Below are 21,283 nucleotides of genomic sequence, written 5' to 3'. Positions count from 1 at the left end.
TAAATTTTGTCTTTCAGATAAAATGTAGGCTTAGAGCAAAGCTGAGCATGAAGTACAGAGAGTCTCCATATACCTCTTCTTCCCCCAGTACATACACAAAGTTTCCCTGTCATCAGCATTTTGCATCAGTGTGCATAACCCAAACAATATTGAGACTTCATGATTAACGAAAGTTGTCAGAGCTTTCATGCAACGAAAATAAGCACCATTGTAATGTCATAAACAACAGTTTCACGACCATCAAAATCCCTGTGCTCCATCTATTCACCTCTCTCTTCCCCAAAACTCTTGGACATTACTGATCCTTTGCTGTCTCCACAGTTTTTCTCTTTCCTGAATGTTATGCACTTAGAATCACTTCATTGGCGCCTTTCACTTAGCAACATGCACTTAGGGTTCCTTCAGGACTTTTTGTGGTTTGATAGCTCATTTCCTTTTGCCATTGAATCATATTGCGTTGTATGGATAAACCATATTTGCTTAGCCACTCATCTTTTGAAGAAGATTTGTGATCTTTTATAAGTTAAAAAAAATTTTCAACATAAATTTTAACTTATTTCACCAATGCATTTCTCAGGTTAAGAAATGTGTTTTACAGAACATGTGTTCTTTCTGCCTTGAGACTTCGTTGGTAGATTATGTTGTAATTTTCAACTAACGTATCATTTTACTCTTTAAGCTCTAGTCAAGTTGAAGCCTATTTCACCCTCTTGCGTCTGTTCTTTGGTGACATGAGAGAAGTAAATTTTAGAATACACAACCAAATGATGAGATTTATGAAATTAAGTTGCAAATTTTCAATTGAATGTTAAATTATTGAATATCTACTCTAGGAAATGTCTTTTCATTTCCTTTACAATCATAGCACTGTGTTGTCTTTACAATAAATCAAAATATAATTTTACATTTGAAATTATGCCTTTTTTCTCTCTTCTTTGATTAGTGTTATGTCCAAAAAAGCAATTATATAACCTTTTCAAAAGTGACATCTAAGCTGTTGTGATTCTCTAAGTGGAAACAAATGTCACCTGGCACACCTGTGTCTTTCTTTTGACACCAAATCACATTGATAACTGAATTAATCTAATAGGAAAGAAAGAGGCTGCCCTGCCATTTGATGGGAATTTGCAATGAAAGCCATTTATGTGGCCCTATGGTTATACATACACACTGGTTGTAAGACGGCACACAGGAGGCTTTGGCAAGAAAATTTTAAAGTTCAAGCAGAAAAAATAATCACAATATCTTTCAGTCATTTGCTGCTTGTATTTGTTTCCTTTAAATGCACAGCTAAATGCTCTCTCCACACAGATATTACTAGGTAGGCGGGGTATATCTTATTACCGAGTTATTTTCCAGTACATTTGGCGTAGTTAAGGTAAAGTGTATTAACTTTCTCTCAAAATAAAGATGAAAACAGAGTTGTGGCGGCTGTGAATGCTTCAGCCATTGTCAGGAAGTTAAAAACTGACAGGAGGTCCATAATCAACTCTGCCTGGTGCATATACCGTAGTTTCCCCCTGGGATATCTGGTCTAATCCGACAATGTATCTGACTGGCATGAATGTAGAATTACTTTCAATAAAGATTTTATTTCAAGCTTGGATGATTTCCCCCAAAACATCTTGTCACTAAGGCAAAGTACATCATAGAATATCTGATTTTTTTTTCCCCTACAAGTCAGCTTTTGAGGGGGAAAAAAAATACACATTTCAACTCAAGTACTCAACTCAGGTCAATTCACTGTAAAAATCACATTTTAACATATCTAGACTGATTAAAGATTTGCTGTGTTAAAGAAATCAGGGAGCTGTCAAGAGAGCTTACCCCAAAGTCTGGAAATGTAAAGAATAAGTAACACATTTGCTCAACTCCAGTCTGCATTCTCCCTGCAGTAGCCTCCAATCGAAAGCTGGCAGGACAGATGACTCCACCCGCTAACATGGGACTTCTAGAATATTTGCCTTTGTGCAAGTAAGGAACACTTAAAGGTCACATCTTCTAATAAGTATGAAATTGTTTCCAGGCTATAAGAGAAATATGAATGGCCTTGTCATGATCATACTAAAATGATCTTTGTTTCTCTATTTTCCTTGCATTTTCTTCCTTCATGATGCCACATTAAGTCAGCATGTTTGAGACAGGATAGCAGTAGGTAATAGTGTGTTACTCTGAATTCATTTAGATGTTTCATTGGGTGCTTGCTTACATTATTTCAGCCCTGATGTCACATTGTTTAATTTATGCTTGGTTTATGTAATCTCAAATATAGCTTATGTTACCTACAGTTTCACCCTTTACTTACTAAAAGATCACAAATCATTTAATTTGGCTCTAATGGGATAGGAGTAATTATTTTAACACTTAATAATCATAATATATTATAATTATATAATATTTTTAAATTCAAAGTACCTTTTATCTGTACTATTATATAACTTCCATGTAGGCAATATGGGGAAAAGTGAAAACTAAGTGTGGGTAAGCGTACACAAAACTCTACAGAAATTGTTTAACCAAGAAGTCCCCAAACCTAGCCATGCACCGGGTTCATCTGTGAAGCTGTTTAGAAACTAAACATCTGGGCCTCAACCTTAGACTCTCAAATTAGAATCTCTTCCCTTTTTGAAAGGTTCTAGTCAGAGTGGAAAACCAGTTAGTCCTCATCTCCCTTTCTTCCTTTATAAAATAACAGTCGACAGAAGCAAAGGTAATCAATCACATGTAAGAAAAATTAACTTTTCTCTAATTTACAAAGGGTTTTCACAAACTTTTAATCTAAGAATCCATGGGTCCTTTTTGCCATTAACTTCACTTTCTAAATGGGGACTCTGAGGCTCCAAGAACTGATAGAACTCTTCTATCACCACCCATAGAACAAGAGCTTAAGATTCTGAGATTCCAAATTGCTGCTTTTCCCTAAAGCAGTGATTCTTTCCCCCCATAGACAACAGAATCACATGCAGAGCTTTTAAAACACTCAGGCCTCACTGCAGTCCAATGCAACAGTCTCTGTGGGTGAGTCCCAGACCTTGATACACTTTTGAACAAGCCACAGATATTAACATGCAGAGTGTATAGAGACTCCCAGCCCTACAGTGACCAGAACAAGTTTGGAAAATATAAAGTACTATACAGATATAGCATGATGGTTTTATCCAGCTTTGTTGAAGTTACAGCATGAATTCAAAGTGGAAAGGAATGACCAAGAAATTCCAAGTCTTCTCTTTCACAAATCCATTTTCTTTCCATTAGATGCTCTGATTTCCTAGAGCTTATGGCTGCGGATGCAGGTTGAATTTAACATGGCTCAGGTTATGTATTAACATGGGATAGGTATCTATTAACATTAGTGGAAAGAGAGGTGGAGCAGGGTGGGGAAGAATGTAAAGTCTGTGATGTGGGCTCAACAAAATCTGGACACCTTATAGGAGCTCTGGAGCATCTAGGCACAACACAGTTGTTACCAGGTCCAAAAATGGCTTGACCTTTGTACAGTCATTGCCATCAGTCATTGGTCATGAACCATCTCCAAGGAGCCAGCCCTATAGGGCTGATAACTGGAGCTGTCTGCTGATTGAACTTCTAGCATCTGACCACAGTCCCTCCTTAAAGACAGACCCAGGCAGCATATCTCATGACCACCATAGTCTACCCTTTGTACCTTTTTTTTATGTATGTTTAGGAAGTAGCTCTCCCAGGACTTCAGGAGTCCCTCTTCCAAATATAGTGTTTAAGAAAAAAGAAAAATTTAGAAGGATGAATAAAAAGACCAACAATTGAAGTTAGACCTCAGCTCAGCTCATTGTCTTATTCCCCCACTAACTAATCTAAGTTCCTTCCCTTTACCCTCAGTGATGGCTTCTGCTAGTCGTGATGGCTGAAGAGGTGCAGTGACTCAGACCCTCATCCACAAGGTGTCCAATGTTCCCCATGTCTTCTCAGGAAAGAATTTCTGCCCTGCCCATCAACCATCACAACTACAGCTGGGCAGCAGAGGATGTGGAGGCCCCATGTGGACCATCTGAGTACCACATATGCTGTTCCCTGTCTTTGTTGTGTAACAGCAGTCCTACCTCCTTCACTTGATCAGGTTAATTACATCTGCCTATGTAATGACTCTTACCTTGACTGATGGTCCCTGGACCTAAGAAGCCCAAGTGCCCAGAAAGCAGTTAAAATATTGCAATTGGGTGGATAATTATGATACAATGATATAAACAGAAGAGCATCCTTAGTAGCTGCCTGTTTATTTTGCTCCTGAGAATGCCATGTTCTATTAACCATCTTCATGACTCTGTGAATCAGGTCCTCTTGGCTTCCCCTCAGGTTCTGCTGCTTATTATTAAAATTATGTCTACCTGCTTCTAACAATTAAGCCCCATCCCTAGCCTATATTATTTCAGTGTCTTAGGATCCCTGTTGCTATCAGTAAACTTAGTTCTGTAATGTGCTCTCCTATAGTCATCCTTAATTTAGAGAGGAAAGCCTCCTATAATCACAAATTTTTGTAGAGTATTGGTGGTGCAAAGAAAGAGCTCTTCGGTTTCATTGTTCTTGTAGTTTCTATCCACATTTTCCATTATTTATTTATTTATTTTGATACTGGGAATTGAACCTAGTGGTGCTCTAATCACTGAGCCACATTCCCACCCCCACCCCCTTTTGTTTTTGTATTTTATTTTGAGACAGGATCCCACTGAGTTGTTTAGGGCTTCAGTAAGTTGCTGAGGCTGGCTTTGAACTCATGATCCTTCTGCCTCAGCCTCCTGAGCCTTTGGGATTACACGTATGTGCCACTGTGCCCGGTTCATTATTATTTTTAAATATCTCATGCATTATACCAGCTAGTCTCCTCCACAGCTATAATACCCCAGAATCACCATTAGTAAGGGTTTTAACAATTGGGCTGTCACCCATTGTGCAAGGATCACTTGGCAGTCCCCCTGCCACTGTTGCTGAATTCCTCTTTACCAGTCAGGTAGCAGCTGACTTCGAATCTCCATATTATTGCTAGATTTTTTGATCATTCCTAGAAATAACAATGACAGGTTATGTTCCTCAGAAAGACCTTGAAACAGAGTATGACATGGAAGGTATTTATTGAAGTTTATTCCCTGAGAGAAGAGGAGATGGCAGCAGGGTTGAGTAGAGAAATAAGTTAAACTGACTCGTGATTCCAAAAACGCCCTGTCCAGATGCACAGGGAGCTCTGGAGCACCTGGAGCTGATCAGAGCTGTTCCACAGTGGTAGGGAATAATCCAGCTTTTATATTGATAGTGAGATCTCAGTGCCCTTAAGCAGCATGGCACATTGCAATGGAGAAAAAGCCTAAAAAAAAAAAAAAGAAAAGAAAAAAGAAAGAAAGAAAGACAACTGGAGGCCATCAGCTAAAACCACAACCAGGCAGGAAGGCTTTCTTTGGAAAGGGTTCTATGTGGCCCATCTCTGATACAAAGTAGCCACCATCACTATCAAATTGATTGACATAACAATGTCCCTTAGCAGCCTGGATACTAAGCTTTGGTGAGGCCCAGTATAATGCTTGGTAGTGATTCTAAAAAAATAAAATGAGACATGTCATCCTGTTCATAGACCATGTTACAATGGGTGATCACAGATGTATGTGACCAGGGTGATAGAATCAGGTTAACCCAACATCTGTATTTATAAGGACATACTCAGAAATTCTCTTTTAATTTCTCTATCACAGTATGCACAATAAATTTGTATGTGTAAAGGCAAATTAAATAGTTTTCTATCTTTGAGCAAAGTATTGAATATGTTGTGAAAGTGTTTGTATTTCTAAAAATTTTCAAACATTTTACCTAAAATAGAATGTGACGGTCATATTTTAGATGGCCAAGAAAAATAGTTTCATGATCTTTAATTTCAAACCATCTAAAAGTATAAACCAGATGAAAAATTACACTCTATTCTAATCTACTCTTTCCAGTTTCTTTCAAACTGAGTACATGCTGGAAACTGATCATCATATATCATATAGGAAGGGAAAAGACACTGAACAGTTACAGTTCCTTAACAAAGCCTCAAGAAATAATCTCTTTCTTAATTTCCAGCTTCATGTTCTAGTTTTCTCAGAGCAGATAAAAAACTCAGTTTGCAAGAATATAATTTTTTTCTCAAAAACCCATTATTATTATTATTACCTTTCAATCAATTCAGATTATCTTGCAGATTGCTCTTGTGTTTTTTTTTTTGTTGTTGTTGTTGTTTTTGTTTTTTTTTTTTTTTTTTTTCCTGGAAGTCTGTGTACAGCCTAAGCATCTGGAGGCAAGGGCAGGGAGGGCATCTGTTTATATGATATTTCAGCTAATATTTATTGAGCACCTAGTACTATGAGCCAAATACAAACCTTGGTCTGGAGATACAGCACTAGGCAGAAACAGACCAAGATCTTGTTCCTGAGATGTTTACATACTGCTAAAGAAAGATAATAAGGCAGATTAACAGAGCAGAAATAACAGAGCAGAAAGTGGCTGACTTTGCCACCTCTGTAGGACAGGGCTCATTCCTTTCTGGTTTCAGTCATTATCTCCAGCTTCTGATCTGGGTCTGGGTTTCAGTCACTCACTCTTCATGTGATACAGTATTCTGTAAATCCCTTAGGCCACCTTCGCCTATCTCTACCAGGCAGCAATTTCTATTTAATTGTTCCTGATATACTTGGCATGGGAAACTCTGGAATCTTGCTATATCACTAGGTTTTTCCCTAGGAGAAAAATATCTGGATATATCTTATCTCAGAAATCTCATACCTTTTACCAGCCTACATATGCAGGAAGGGAGAGTAAAAAAGACTTGGAACTGAGCCACTTTCATGAGACCTCATCAAAGTCTCAAGTCTCCTTGGGTCTCCTCCCCTAGTCCAGAAAATCTTTCCCTAGTCTGGCAGTAGCGGGGTAGCTTGGTTCATCATAGATCCTCCAATCTGCAATTAGGGGATTAGACCTTATGCTGACTGTGGCTCTGAGTTCTTTGGCATGTAGGCTTTTGAAACTCAAAGGCACAGTCCTTTGCAATTCAAATACCTGCGCTGCTGCAAAAATCAAAAGCACTTTATCTGCCTTTCTGCTGTCTCACCCCTCTATTGAAGCCATAAATGCTGCTGGCTAAATCCTAGAGAATGACAAGAAGTATAAGAAAGGGTGGGGCAGATACCTTAGTTATTACATTTTTTTCTTTTAAAACTGTTTGTATTGAAGCAATTAGTTATTATATATTATCCTACTTCTTCTCAAGTGGTACTTTGACTTTTCCAGTATGTCCATTCTCTTATCATTAATCTGGAAGCCCAAACCACGCTTCAAAAGTCATTCAACCTACCATCCAATTCAGGAATCTCAAAAGTCCTGGCTGAATTCTTCTCCTGATAGGAACTCATGGCCATTTTATGTGTAAAATATTTAACAACTTTGAAATGATGTTTCTACTACTGCTCCAGTATTTATAGAAGAAAATTTATACCAAATATTAGTAGACATTGTATCTGAGTGGTAGAATTATGAGTGACTTTTATTTTCTTGCTTTGACTTGTCAGCATTTTCTAAATAATTTTTTCTAAATAAATTTTCTATAATAAATATGAAACCATTACTGTTTTGAAGCCACCTTTTGTATTTTCACAAGACTAAGTTCATACAAAGGTGACCTGTCTCTGGACCAGTTCTATTAATAGAACTACAGGGCAAACTGCTTTTCCTTCAACACCATGGCTGTCTGCCTTCAGTCAACCTGGCTTCCCTAGCTGCTTTTTCCCAAACCAAACACCTCAGTCCTTCACACTTCCTTTTAGAATCACCTAATTCTGCACATTTACCATGGTGCTTGATGAGGCTTATAGGGTCCCTCTCAAAGTCAAGTCACCATAGAAAGTATCTTAAAAAAAAAAAATTTTTTTTTTGTTTTGGTTTTGGTACTGCAGATTGAACTCAGGGACACATAACCACTGAGCCCCATCCCCCAGCCCCCCCACCCCTTTTTGTACTTTATTGAGAGACAGTGTCTCACTGAGTTGCTTAGGGTCTTACTAAATTGCTGAGGCTGACTTTGAACTCCCAATCCTCCTGCCTCAGCCTCTCAATCTTCTGGGATTACAGGCATGTGCCACCTTGCCTGGCCTCAGCAAGTAAAATTAAGAATGGACCAAAGAATGATGATACCAAAACTGAGACTGATTCTCTTTCAAATGTTCTGGAACCTCTTAAATAAGGAGACAACTTTCCAGAAAACTGCCAAGGATATTATGTAGATGCTCTTAATGGATGTAAAGTAACTCTTCACTCATAAAAAGAAAAATAAAAGAGAGGTTGAAGAATTCTGACTCTGCATACAGATAGTATTCCTTTTAGGTTTATCTAACATAACGAGGCAAATATTTAAATATTTAAGTACTATATTTCCCACTAATATCATATAATTAGGCGCATTACTCTGTTTGGCTTAATTAATGCTGATCCATGTGCCACACTCGATACTCTGAATAAAATGTTACTATTACTATTACTAAACTGTTAGGTTGGGAAAACTCAGGTAGACAATACTAGCCTATTATAACTGTTTTCTTCCTAAAAAATACCCCCAGAATGTGATGATCTATTTCATAGCCTGTCTCCTCTATGTGCTCTTGAGCAGTGTCGTACAGGATGATGATATTATGGGTGGTTATTGGTATATCAGCAGAGCTCAGGGAAACAAAATTAAGACTTCTTTTGATGTTGAGCTGGTCAGATGTGGATATCCAAAGCCATTTTAAAACTTAAGGGAGCCGGATACGGTAATCCCAGAGGCTCAGGAGGCTGAGGCAAAAAGATCACAAGTTCAAAGCCAGCCTCAGCAATTTAGTGAGGCCCTAAGCAACTCAGGGAGACCCTGTCTCAAAATAAAACATAAAAAAGAGCTGGGCATGTGGTTCAGTGGCTAAAAAATCCTCAAGGGAAACACCTAAGAGAAGCTATAGTTGAAATTCTCTTATCATTTCCATTCACAATGGAAATGAATGGCTTCAAAAGCTTCAAAAACTGTATGAATCTGGAGGGAATAAGTAATAAATACTAATTTTGTTTTTCTTCCATCTGAACACTCTTGTTATCTGTGTAGATATAGCCTTGGATGTTAATTAGGAGATCAACATATCAGAATATATCACCCAAGACTGTTTGCTGACTGATTCACGTGTCTCCCATATCTTCCTCAGGGCTTACTATTAGGAAGCCTCCTAATTTCAAACTCAAAATTCTTGGATTTTACTACCTTGCAGGGGGAAAAAAAATCAATATCCCAGAGTATCAGAGATCTGCATCTTAATCTAGACATGCCACTTACTTTCTACATGATTTTGATCTAATTACACAATCTTTCTTGGTCCCATTTTTGTTCATCTGAAAATTTTCATCTGGAAGTTTTTTCACTTATAAAGAAAAAATGGAAAGAGGAATATTGATGGAGTATAATAAAGTTACGTTGATTTAAGCAGCGAAGTACTAGTTTAAAATACACACAGGGATCATAGTGGAATAGATGTACCAAAAGTATGTGTAGCTGTGAGTGTAGAAAATTGTGCAAAAGAGAGGTAGCATCACAAATCAATGGGGATGGGGGCTTATTTAATGAATGTTATTACAGAAATAAGCTAGCTTTGGGGAAAATATAAATTTGTATGACCATCACATTTCATCCACTAAAATATATGTAAGGTAAATTGAGGCTGTATTAAAAATTACATCCTTTTTTAAAAAAATCTAGGAGATGACTTTGATGATATTTATCTGATCTCTTTTAATGATGAATTTTATAATGATAAACATAAGGATAAAAATTTCAAAAGAAATAATACTAAATATGACTAGATAAAAATTGAAGTAAGTAAAATTAAGGAAAAAAGAATTGGGAGAGTATATTAAGAATACTGAAAAATTACTCTTTTCAACACATAAAATCTCAGAAATCAATAGATTCAAGGATGTTCATTGTAGTATTGTCTTTAATTGCAAAGAATTAGAAACATCCTGAAAGACCACCAGCAGGGAAATGGTTAAATGCATTTAGGTATTTCCATGCTATGAAATGTAACAACTGTTTAAAAAGAATGAGATATTTTTATATGTACTGACTTGGAACGATGCCTGTGATATATAGTTAAGAGAAAAAATTATATCATAATTTATTTTATTATTTCACTTTTTATAAAAAGGAAAAATTACACATATGTATTATATATCATCATATACCTATCTTATATAAATTATTTATTCAGATAGATAATAGATAAGCTGGCAGATGAATAAACAGGTAAGTAAAAACTCTCTGGAGGGAGCACCCATCTGTTAATTATAGTTATTATGAAGGAAGTCATTAGGATACAAGGGGAGTTTTACTTTTTACTCTAGATAATCTAATTTTTTATTATTATATATTTTAAAACCATGCATTAATTTTGTTTTATGCAATAAATAAAATTGATTAAACCCACAAAAGTATACATTCTCAATAGGAAAGGGGGAGGAGATACTCACAAAAGGGGAAATGCATGCAACTGCTTACTTGCTTTTGTTGACTTCTCCATTTCCTAAATTCAAAGAAGCACCTATGGTAATTACTTTTTAAAGAATAATACCAAATGATAATGATATTAACAAGATTAATAGGCCTTCCCACATCTTATCACGTCTTAAGAAACAAGAGTCAGGACTCAGTCATCCTTGCTGGTTCTCAAGGTGTGGGTCCTGACCAGCAGGAGTGTGTATACTGCCTGGGAACTTGGGAGAGTGCAATTTACCTCCACAGACTTGCTGAACCAAAAATCTGGAAGCCCAGCAATCTCCATTTCAGTATGTGTTCCCAATTACTCTCATGATCAGAAATGCTGGAGAACCATGGATCTACTTTTTCACCCTAAGGCAAGGTTTCTCAACAGTACTACTCTTGACGCCTTTTTTTTTTTTTTCCCTGTTAGCACTAGGGTTGAACTCAGGGGCATTGTACCACTGGGCTACCCCGACCCCAACCCTTTTTTTATTTTTATATTCAGACTGGGTCTCAGTAAGTTGCTGAGGCTGGCCTTAAATTTGGTATACTCCTGTTTCCACATCCTGAGTTGCTGGGATTACAGGTGTGTACCACTATGCCTAGCATACTGTTATCATTTTAAGCCTGATGATTCTTGGCTGTAGGAGACTGCCCTGAGTATTTTACAATGTTTAGCAGTATCCTTTGCCTCTGCCCACTGGATGCCACTAGCAATTTGCCATCTCAACCAGTCATAACCTTCAAAAATTTCTCCATTTTGCAAAATACCTCAGGGTGGTTGGGAGGGGAGGAAAACTAAATTTGCCCCTGGTTGCAAATGCTCCAAAATTTGCAAAAAAGAGTAAATGGAAATATTTTTATTAATTTACAATCTTACTTATTCTAAGTAATCATAGGGAATAATCCATTCTGTCTCACATGAGGTAATGACTAATATGTATTATACATATTTTATATGTATATATTATGTAAATATATAACATACATATGACATAGAATTATTCATGTTAGAAGTGAAAATGATGGATACAGAGTTACATAAAAAGTATTAAATAAAGAAAATTATATAGAGTATTATATACTTTTTATATTATTATATAAACATTTGCATCATCTAAAGGTTAGTAATGTCATTCCTTTGCTCAAATCCCGAGAATATCACATTTAGAATTAAATCCCAAATCCTTGCCAAGGCCCCCCAGTCCCTCACAGTATCTTTTACCTCCCTCCTCTCTCTTCTTGGCATGCAACCACACTATATGCTGTTCCCTGCTTCTCAAATCACCAAGCACAGCTTCACCACTGAGGCATTATACCTACTAATTCCAGCCTGGAATTCTCCTTCCTCTGATTTGTGCATTTAAGCAGGACTTCCTTCCTTAAGGTGTGTTCTCTGAGCATCCTATCTGCACTTTTCAGCACTCTCTGTTTATTAGGGTACTACTTGGAAGTGGAAGCAGCCAGGCCCTGCCCATACTAAGAAGACAGGAATTTCTGAGGACACTTTCTGGGCCATCAGGATTTTTAAAAGTATCCCCAGGATCAGTGGAAGAACTACAACTTCTCTTCTTAGTTTTTTTTTTTTCCCCAAGTACTTCAGCACCTGAAATCCCATTTGTGAATAGTATAATATTGGTTGTCTGTTTTCTCCCACAAGATTAATGGCTCCTGAATACCCAGGAGAATTGGCTCCAGAATCCCCCACAGATACCAAACTCCATGGGTCTTCAAGTCCCTTCTGTAAAGTTATATCATATTTGCATATAACCTATGTACATCATTTGAATCATTTAAATTATTCCTTGATTATTTATAAAACTTAATACAATGTAATGTTGTGCAAATGAGTTGTTATACCATATTGCTTAGGAGAAAGTGACAAGGAAAAGTCTATGCATATTCAACACAAACACAGGTTTTTCTCCAGTAATTTCAATTTGCACTTGATGGAATCTACAGATGTGAAACCTCTGGATAGGGAGGACTGTGCAGGCTTAATCTAGGCAATGACTCTATTTCACTCATTGCAACTGCCCCAACATTCAGAATGGTGTCCAGCAAGTGGTGGGTACCTATAAATTTTTATGAAACAATAAATGCTTACATCGAATTATCAATGCTTTTTAAAAATTATTTTCTAATAAACTTTTCAAATGTTTTTTAAATGGAATAATGTTATTTTATAATAAAAAAGGTTAAGGCTGATTTTTAAATCTGCTTTTTAGAACACTGATATATTTGAAGCACAGGGATTAGCACATATAAGACATTCAATAAGTAGTAAGTAATGTGAATGTTCCTTTTTGGTATATAGTATGTCAGAGGTTTGGCTCTGATATTTCCATTTGTCATTGTTGTTACCTTACAGAATACATATTTCAACTAGAAATAGGTCATTAATTGAAATCTATGAGCTATTCACTTTTTAACTTTTCAGTTCTTATATCTTATTAGATAATCTGAATATTGTTGTAAATGTGCTTCAGGACATTTCCATAATGTCTAACAATATAAATGTGAAACAAGTAAATAATTGAAAATGTTTCAGTCTTCTGCACTGAAATTAGTGCAAAGTGGTTCAATAAATAAATAAAAAATCAGAGCATGTTAGTTATCAATATGCAATTGCTACATAAGTCTCCTTTTCTATAATGTACTTTGAAAGAATTATATATGCATGGCTTTAAAGATTATTTAAAAGGAAAATGTCAAAATATAGCAATAACTTCCATTTAGGATGATGGTTTTAAGCTTATTTTAGAAAATAATAATGATATAATATCTAGATATAAAATTGAAGGCTACAATTAGTTTAAGCTGATTGCTTTATAGATTGACATATAAAAGTGGCTGAATCATCTGTGAATAGTCGCCTTGAAACACATTGATGTTAAATGTAAAAACACTTCATAAAGGCTCTCCCAATTTTGTAATATTTAAACATTATTCTGACATACAACTAACACTTTAAGGGATAAGGTGAAATTTCTGATAATTTCCAATTCTTATAAAAAGGCCAGTGCAGACAGCAGTATAGTTTGTGCAAATTTGAGGGTAGGCAAGCATATGGTTAGCATGTATCCCTCCAAAATAGTTACAGCACATAAGAAACATAAGTTGAGCATATTGAAAATTTATTCTATTTTTAACAGCCTCTCTTCAGTTAAGTGGTCAAAGTCACAATTAACATTTTGCATGCAGTGGCTGAGCTATATTTTGAAAGCCAGGTGTGACCTGATGGCAAGAATACATTTACCATCATGTTTTTTTTTTCATTCCAATAAAGCCATTCTCAAGTTATGTATGTTAAAAAAAAATCACAGCATTCCACAGATAGGGAGAAGAACATTTATAATACACCTCTATAACTTGAGAATTGTCCTGCAGGCAATTAGGTGGTTCTCAATGTCCTTTGCAAGTCACTATGGTAACAACAAAGCACAAACTTAAAAGAAGTTTGCATTCGTATATCTTATTGGACTGAGACTATTATTAAATGCTTTGGTCTTCTTAATTCCACCTTAACTTTTAGTTGTCTCATAAAGCTCTCTTTCAGTTTCTGTCTTTTGGGGTTTTTTTTGGTTGTGATTTTATGCTATTAAAATTTCTTTGAGTTAGAAATTCAGCTCACTTTTGGAAAAACTTACCTAGCACATAGCTTTCTGATAGGATTGGGGTTTTTGGTTTTATTTTTCTCCCCCTTGTTCTCTCCACCCCCCCCCCACCTCTTCTTTTTGGTCTGGGGTTCAACATCCATAGCACTGGATTGTAGATTGTTTCTAAAATAATCTTAAATTGATGGATCATTGCTCCTTTCATTTGGGTCTGACAAAAAGTAGCTCTAGCATTTCCTCTTCTTTTTTTATGCTATAAACTGTATATCACTTTACAACTCTTGCCAGAAAAATGAATACTTACCCATTTCAAGATTTTATAAACTTGAAGTTTACTTAGCAGTATAAGAATTGCTTTTACAATGAATATATATCAAGTGACTATTTCATAAACAAATTCATAAAATCATAATTATATGTTTTGTCAGGCTGTATAAAACTAAGCAGTATTAATAAATAACCTTTCTCAAAAAAAAAAAAAAACTTTCAGCTTGGGATCTTTTTAGTAAAGCATTCACAGGCATTATATTTTGAGTTCATTATGTTCCCTAGAATAGGTATCTTTGCTATAGGGTCTCTTGGGAATAAATTAATGGTGGGTAAGCGTACGTTAAGAATAATTTGCAAATATTGATTAAAAATCTAAATTTTATTTACCTTCTTACCCATTTATCAATTCACTGTATGTTACTATCTCAGCCATATCTTTGCCCTTATATTTCTCACTCAGATTTTTTCTTTTACCTCATTTTTTGTTTTGTCATAAAAGATGAATTTTTACTGAAACTAGTTTTAATTGTTGCTCAGAATTGATAATGCTTTCATGATGTTTAAGGATCAGTGAATTCTAACTCCCACCAGAAGAATAAAACTGACCAGAAATGATCACAAGTGACATCATTCTGAGTTAGCTGCTACAGATATGAAATCAGTGTGACAAAAGGGGGTAAAATTCATAACACTTTGGAATCATATGTTGTAGGCCCTTAGGAAATCACACTACAGCAGAATTTTCTAATGTATTTCCTCTGTGTCACTCACTAGAATGAATTGATGTACAACATTAAGTAAGTTACAGAAGATACAAGTTAAATAAAGATGAACAGGGATATTTTTCTATAGGACTTTTCAGAACCTTTATGAAGCTTTTGTGTGTTTTGAGTTTCCAAAAAGAAAAAAATGGCACATAATTTTCTCCAAAGTTTTTATTTGGAATGCCATTTTCATGAAGCATGTCAAAGATATGGTGTTTCACAGAACTTTAGTTAAAGCTGACCTGGAAGTATTGCCCAAATCATGGTCAAAACATGTTTGGTTTCTGAATTGGACCTTCCCCTCCAATAATACAATTCAACTGCAGGGTACCCTACCAGAAGTCCAACTCACTGTTTTTGAGAATTTTCGTCCTTAGATACTAGATTGAATAAAAGCCATGCAGGCTTTTATTTCTTTCAGTAGACTTTGTTTTTCTTCTGTATATGCTTTACTAGTTGAAGCCTTTAGAAAAAATGGCACTCGCAATGCCCAGCAGGTCCCCACAGTGAGAGTGGAAATTATGGTATCTGTGATGGAAGATAAAAACAAAAGAAAGAAAAGAAAAACAAGAAATATAAATATTTTTAGGATAGTATTCCAACTATACTTTTGAAATTATTCTTGACTCCTTATGTGGTCCTAAATCAACAACTTAATGATTTGGGAGTCTAGCATGGTAAAGAATAAGTAAGTTCACGTTACAAGTTTCTAGCAGCATTAATACATTTCCTAGATACATTTTGCCAATTTGATAGTCTTCTTCACTAGATATGTATCCACACAGTCTATTATGAATGGGTCTCATCTAACTTAAACTTTAATATGAGAATGTGTGTGACTTTCAACATGTATCACTTGGGTCAGTAATTGGTGACTTCTACTCTCAGCATCTTTTCTAACCTAAAGTTTATTTATTTCTCAACATAACAACTGTTGCTTTATTGACATTCAAAAAATAATTGAAAATTAATATGTATGAATATGCACATATACTCATTCATTTTGTAACAGGAAATAAGCAAGATAGCATATACTCTATATACTTCACATCTGCATTTTCTAATTAGCTTTCTTTTGTAACTGTCTCTGATTAGATGTAACTTTATTTTCCCAACTAAGGAAAAAAATTTTAAAGCTGCTATGAAAATCTAATCTGTGATAATGCAAATATAACAAGAATAGAAAACTATGTGTTATTTTCAAAATTTTGCATAGAACAAGATTATTTTAAAACATTTGTAAGTTAGAGTTTTATTAAAATTATATGCAAAATGTGAGAGAAATGGATACAAAGAATACAGTCTTGAGGTGGAATGACTATTCCATATTTACACATGTATAAAAACACAAATGACTATTTGTACAGGAAATTCAGGAAATTGATGCATTGGCAGAAATCCATTCTGGGAGTCCCCCTCCATGGTCCATTGGCTAGGACAGTCAAAAAACATTTTTAAATGGAGGCTCAAACATGCATCTCTAGTCTCCTTCTCTTTGTTCTATTTAAAGTCCTTCTTGATTCCCTCCTCTGGATTTGGCCTTGCTCTGGATTATAAAACCAGGTTTTTGTAAGCAGGAAAAAAATATATAAGAACTCTTAGGAAATAGGAAAAAAAAGAGTCTAGCTGCAAAGTTATCAGCTGCATCACTCTTCCAGTCTCCTTGCTTTCCTCTAAGGGGCTGCATTTCACTAGCTGGGACCCCTTGGAGAACTGAGATAGACTTTCATTCACCTGGGTTTCTCCATGCTGTGGACTATTACAAATTCTACCCCTAACCTCCTGACAGCCATGACTGCCCCCTCCAATGATCTGCTCATGAATCTGCCCCAATTTCTAGCATTACCTTTCTGAGTATGACTCAGTTTTGGACTCCCAAGTATCCCAAATGTCATTTTGAAGTGTCCTCTTCCATGGCTTATGACCAGGGAGCCCTGTTCCCTGATAGGAAATCCTTATCAGTTTAGACTTTTACTACCTGTTGTCAAAGTCCTCAAGGCAACTTTTACTACTTTTTTACTCAATTGATTATTTATGTTATTTTTCTCCATATTTTCCCTTAAAAATATTTTATTGTGATGGAATCAGAGTTCATATCATTGAAAAATACTAATTTAATATAAAAAACTCTCTTTTTCCTTTATAGTGAATCTTACTAATGGCTTTTATAATACACTTGTCCAGGAGAGGCTTAAGAGACATCTTAAACTGAGGTAATTGGCATGCTGAAGGGAGTAAAAGCCCACTTCATTTGCCCTTATATAGGTAGGAGGATACTTACATAATTTTATAGGCTTTTGGTAAATGAAGTAGCAAAGTGGCATAGCTTTTTATATTTCAAAGGAAACTTTATATTTGAAGTTTCTGATAACTTACTGATACTCTAAAAATATGAAAATCCCTTCCAGAAATGTAGCCATGCCAACAATGCTCACAGGTACAAATGTTCTCCAATAAAATCAGAAGAAAAAGGGAAATGTGAGACAGAATATCTTGAATGTTCAGTCCAAATTTGAGTCAGTTTGCCCACAATAAATCTATTATAACAAGGCTTTCAATCACAATTATGCAGCAAGGAATAAGAATTCAGACCCTGTGATGGACCTTATAATCATGTGGAAGGCAGCACAGTGAAAGGTCAGGCCAGTTATTAAACCCAGAGGCCATAACAGATACCTTGGCAGTGATGCTTCCAGTAGTGTTGGAACCACATTTCCTGGGTTTGAACTTCAGCTCTATGTGACAGCAGCTATTTCACTACTCTCTCTGCTTTTTTTTTTAAATAGGCTGAATAATAGAATATACTTTGTGGGGTTTTTATGAGGATTAAATGAGACAATAAAATTGCTTAGAACAATAGTGATTATTATCACTACTGGGTCAGTATAGGTTAAGTACTTTTATTGGCCGTGTTATGTGCCATGAACTTGTTCTGTGGGCAGGTATAAGCCCATACACATATGGCTTTGGTCTTTCTCAATCTCTTTAAGGAGAGAGAAAGCATGGCCTTAGCCATATGACTAAAAATGTGTGTTAGTCTGCTTTTCATCACTGTGACTAAAATACATGACAAGAACCCCTTAGTGGAGGGCTGATTTATTTTGGCTCACAGTTTTAGAGGATTCAGTTCATGGTCAAATGACTCCAAGGCAGAAACATGGAAAAAGGGTGTGGCAGAGAAAAGATGTTCAGATCATGGCAGACTATAAGCCGAGGGGGAGGGCAGGGGATGCTGGCGGGGCGGGGCGGGGGGGGGGCAGGAATAGACATAGTCCCCAAGCCACACCCCCAGTTACCTACTTCCTTTAGCCATACCCCACCTGTAGTACTTAGTAATCCATCCAAATTATTAATTCATCAAATGATAAATCAACTCACGTGGTCAGAGCTCTCATAATCCAATATTTTCACTTCTGAACATTGCTGCATTACCTAGCCCAAGAGCTTTTTGGGGGACATTTTGAATCCAAACTATAACAGGATCATAACATACTTTGGAGATTCAGGTTTGTGCAGGGATAGAAATAAAGCAGGTCTCCTCTGATTTGGAACTAGGTAGCTCTGCACAGGACAAACACGGAGAGTTCTCTGAAGTCCAACCAATTCCACAATGTCCATGCTAAGCTCCAAGGCTAGAAAACCCACTGTTTTATAATAAAGTGTTCCTTTGCCCTCGCTTGTATTTCCCTTGGGTTGGGTTTTCTGGTAAAGTCCAGAGTGTAGTGTTTCTTAGCACCTTGTCTTTCTACATGCCATCCTTATTTCCTTATTTTCTTAACATCATTGTAACCTCATGATTCTGAATTATAATGTAAAACTAAGTAAGCACCAGCTATTAGGAAAACATTATTTTTTTAAGCCTTGATTTTTAGAAGGAGGCTTTATTTTCCTTTTAGGAGTCTTGTGTTGATCGGGAAAGGCAGGACCCTTAACAAAACCACCTCCCAGTGTTTTGTTGGTGTGCCAGCTCTCCATACAATCAGCACACAAGCAAAGATTTATTTGGTTCAAATGGGACTCTTTTCTTTTTCTGTGCAAACACTATAGGATTCTGCCTTTTGTTGACGCAAGAGGTAAATTGGCTGTCTAAATGACTAGAAAAACTTAGAATTTTGCCACAAAATTCAATGTCTCAAAACCTTGCTCCTCTACAAAACATTTCAGATAGCATTTGCCAGGACAACTTTACTCACTCTAATCATTAAAAACTTAATTTTTCTCAGTCTTTATGTCTGTCATCAACTATTACTTATGCATATATTTTTATATTAATATTGTTCAGATACATATATTTTAAACATGTCTCACCTGTCTTCTCCATTGACTGTAAGAATTTCAAAGGCTGAATCTTAATAATTCCACAATAAATTTTTGCTGCTTAAAATATTTATTCATTCATTTCACAAATATTTGTTGAGCACCCAAGATGGCCTGGTATACAGGGGATAAAAATTTCAATAAGATGCTGTATCCTTTTTACTTCCACACTGAAAAACATGAAATAAATATAGATAATTAAATAATGTTATAAGTGTTCTAACTCTGTTTTACCAGAGTTAAAAAAGATTTAATTGCAAAGGAACCACAATTTTACTTCACATTTCCAATAGAATCTTTTTTTCTTCACCCCTCTCTCCACAGGATAGTGGCCAAAGCCTCCAAGAACCTCATGTCCACACAAAGCTTAGGGATTGTATTTGGACCCACTCTTCTTCGAGCAGAAAACGAAAGCGGGAACATGGCAGTACACATGGTATACCAAAACCAGATAGCGGAGCTCATGCTGAGCGAGTACAGTAAGATCTTCGACTCAGAGGAAGACTGACAGACAAGACAAGTTACTGAATATGTTCACATCTGTCTTGATGCCTAATATTTTTACATTTCTGTAAACATATTTCTGAAATATTTTTTTTTCCTTTCAGGCGACAGATGCCTCATTTTGTGAAAACTTAATGATGATTTTGTGCTTAAGTTCCAAACATTTGAATAAAATAATTGACAATATTTGTCTATACGTGTTCTACATTAACCCCTTCATTGCTGTTCCTTCCAGCGCTCTGAGAGTACATCCTACATGTCTCATACTCATAAGTAATGTGCGGACTACCACAACCCTGAAGTCTAGCTCCATGCTACTCCTGGTTTGGGGTGTGAGGGCATGCATGTGTCGATATGGGTGTGCAGAGTGAGTATAGCTGAGAGTATGGGTATGTGTGCACATGTTTACCTTCCCACAATCCATGCTGCAACAGGCATGTCCCCACACTTCTATGTGTCCACTGGAAAAGCAAATGGAAAGATAGAAGCCCATAACTATGAAATGTAATGTAAAGAGATCATGTTTTGAACCAAAACAGAGATTTCATCTTTCAAGAATACTGTCCAGCTATTCTCATTGTTACATGGTGAAATTTATAAATACAACATGTTGGATGGTAGTTTCTCTGGAGAAAAATCGCAATTCAAAGCATTTTCCATTCAATAATCTTTTCACAAACACAGTTCGTAGTTCCGTAAACGTATTAACTTATAAATTAGAGGCAAACTTAGTTTCCTGCAATTTTGATCCTTATTTTATACAGGAATTTCATGACTGCTCACTTTTAATGTTAACATCCATTTTGAATCTTCATCAAACTGTATGTCTCCCTTTTCTCTGGCTATGTCATTTTATGTAGAATTTTTATTATGCTTCTGAGAATGCTTTATTGGTGAATTACATTAAATCCATCTAGAAAGAACTTTTTTAAAAGGCTTTTTTTTTTTTCGTATGCCCTAAGGATTACTTGACTAGACTTGGATTGCTTTATCCATTTGATGGTTAGTTTCAGTTGTCATGGATAAACAAAGGGGTAACTGTCTAGAATATATCAAATATTGTTTTATTTTGAAAAGTATGTTCTAGCTGAACACATCTCATGCCCGGTTTTATGAAAGTATTCTGCTGATAAAAATGTAGACTTATGTTTGACAGCTTTTTAATCAAATTCAAATGGAATAAATAAAACTAATCCAGGGTGATAAAGAGTAAGTCTAGTTATCGATTTGTTCATAAAATGAAAAATAAAGCATGTAAATAAAAC

The 21,283-nt window shown here is 35.9% G+C and overlaps 1 protein-coding gene across 2 annotated transcripts in view; it reads left to right on the top strand.

Annotated features, from left to right (window-relative positions):
* Positions 1 to 20,204, top strand: part of Arhgap15 (Rho GTPase activating protein 15) — a 619,786-nt gene extending 599,582 nt beyond the window's left edge. The window contains exon 14 of one of the 2 annotated variants that reach the window (XM_046463726.2): positions 19,839 to 20,204. In XM_046463726.2, coding sequence (XP_046319682.1) covers positions 19,839 to 20,022 — 184 coding nt within the window. In that variant the 3' untranslated portion in view covers positions 20,023 to 20,204. The remainder of the gene's footprint in view (positions 1 to 19,838) is intronic. The other variant, XM_058585366.1, reaches the window with a different exon arrangement.
* Positions 20,205 to 21,283: the final 1,079 nt, after the last annotated feature.

Source organism: Marmota monax, unplaced genomic scaffold (assembly GCF_021218885.2).
Source record: "Marmota monax isolate L192 unplaced genomic scaffold, Marmota_monax_Labrador192_F-V1.1 WCK01_AAM20220418_F8-fsc00034, whole genome shotgun sequence".
In the NCBI taxonomy this organism is placed as follows: domain Eukaryota; kingdom Metazoa; phylum Chordata; class Mammalia; order Rodentia; family Sciuridae; genus Marmota; species Marmota monax.
The sequence above is the reverse complement of the archived record's forward strand: the minus strand, read 5'-3'. Positions and strand labels throughout refer to the sequence as shown.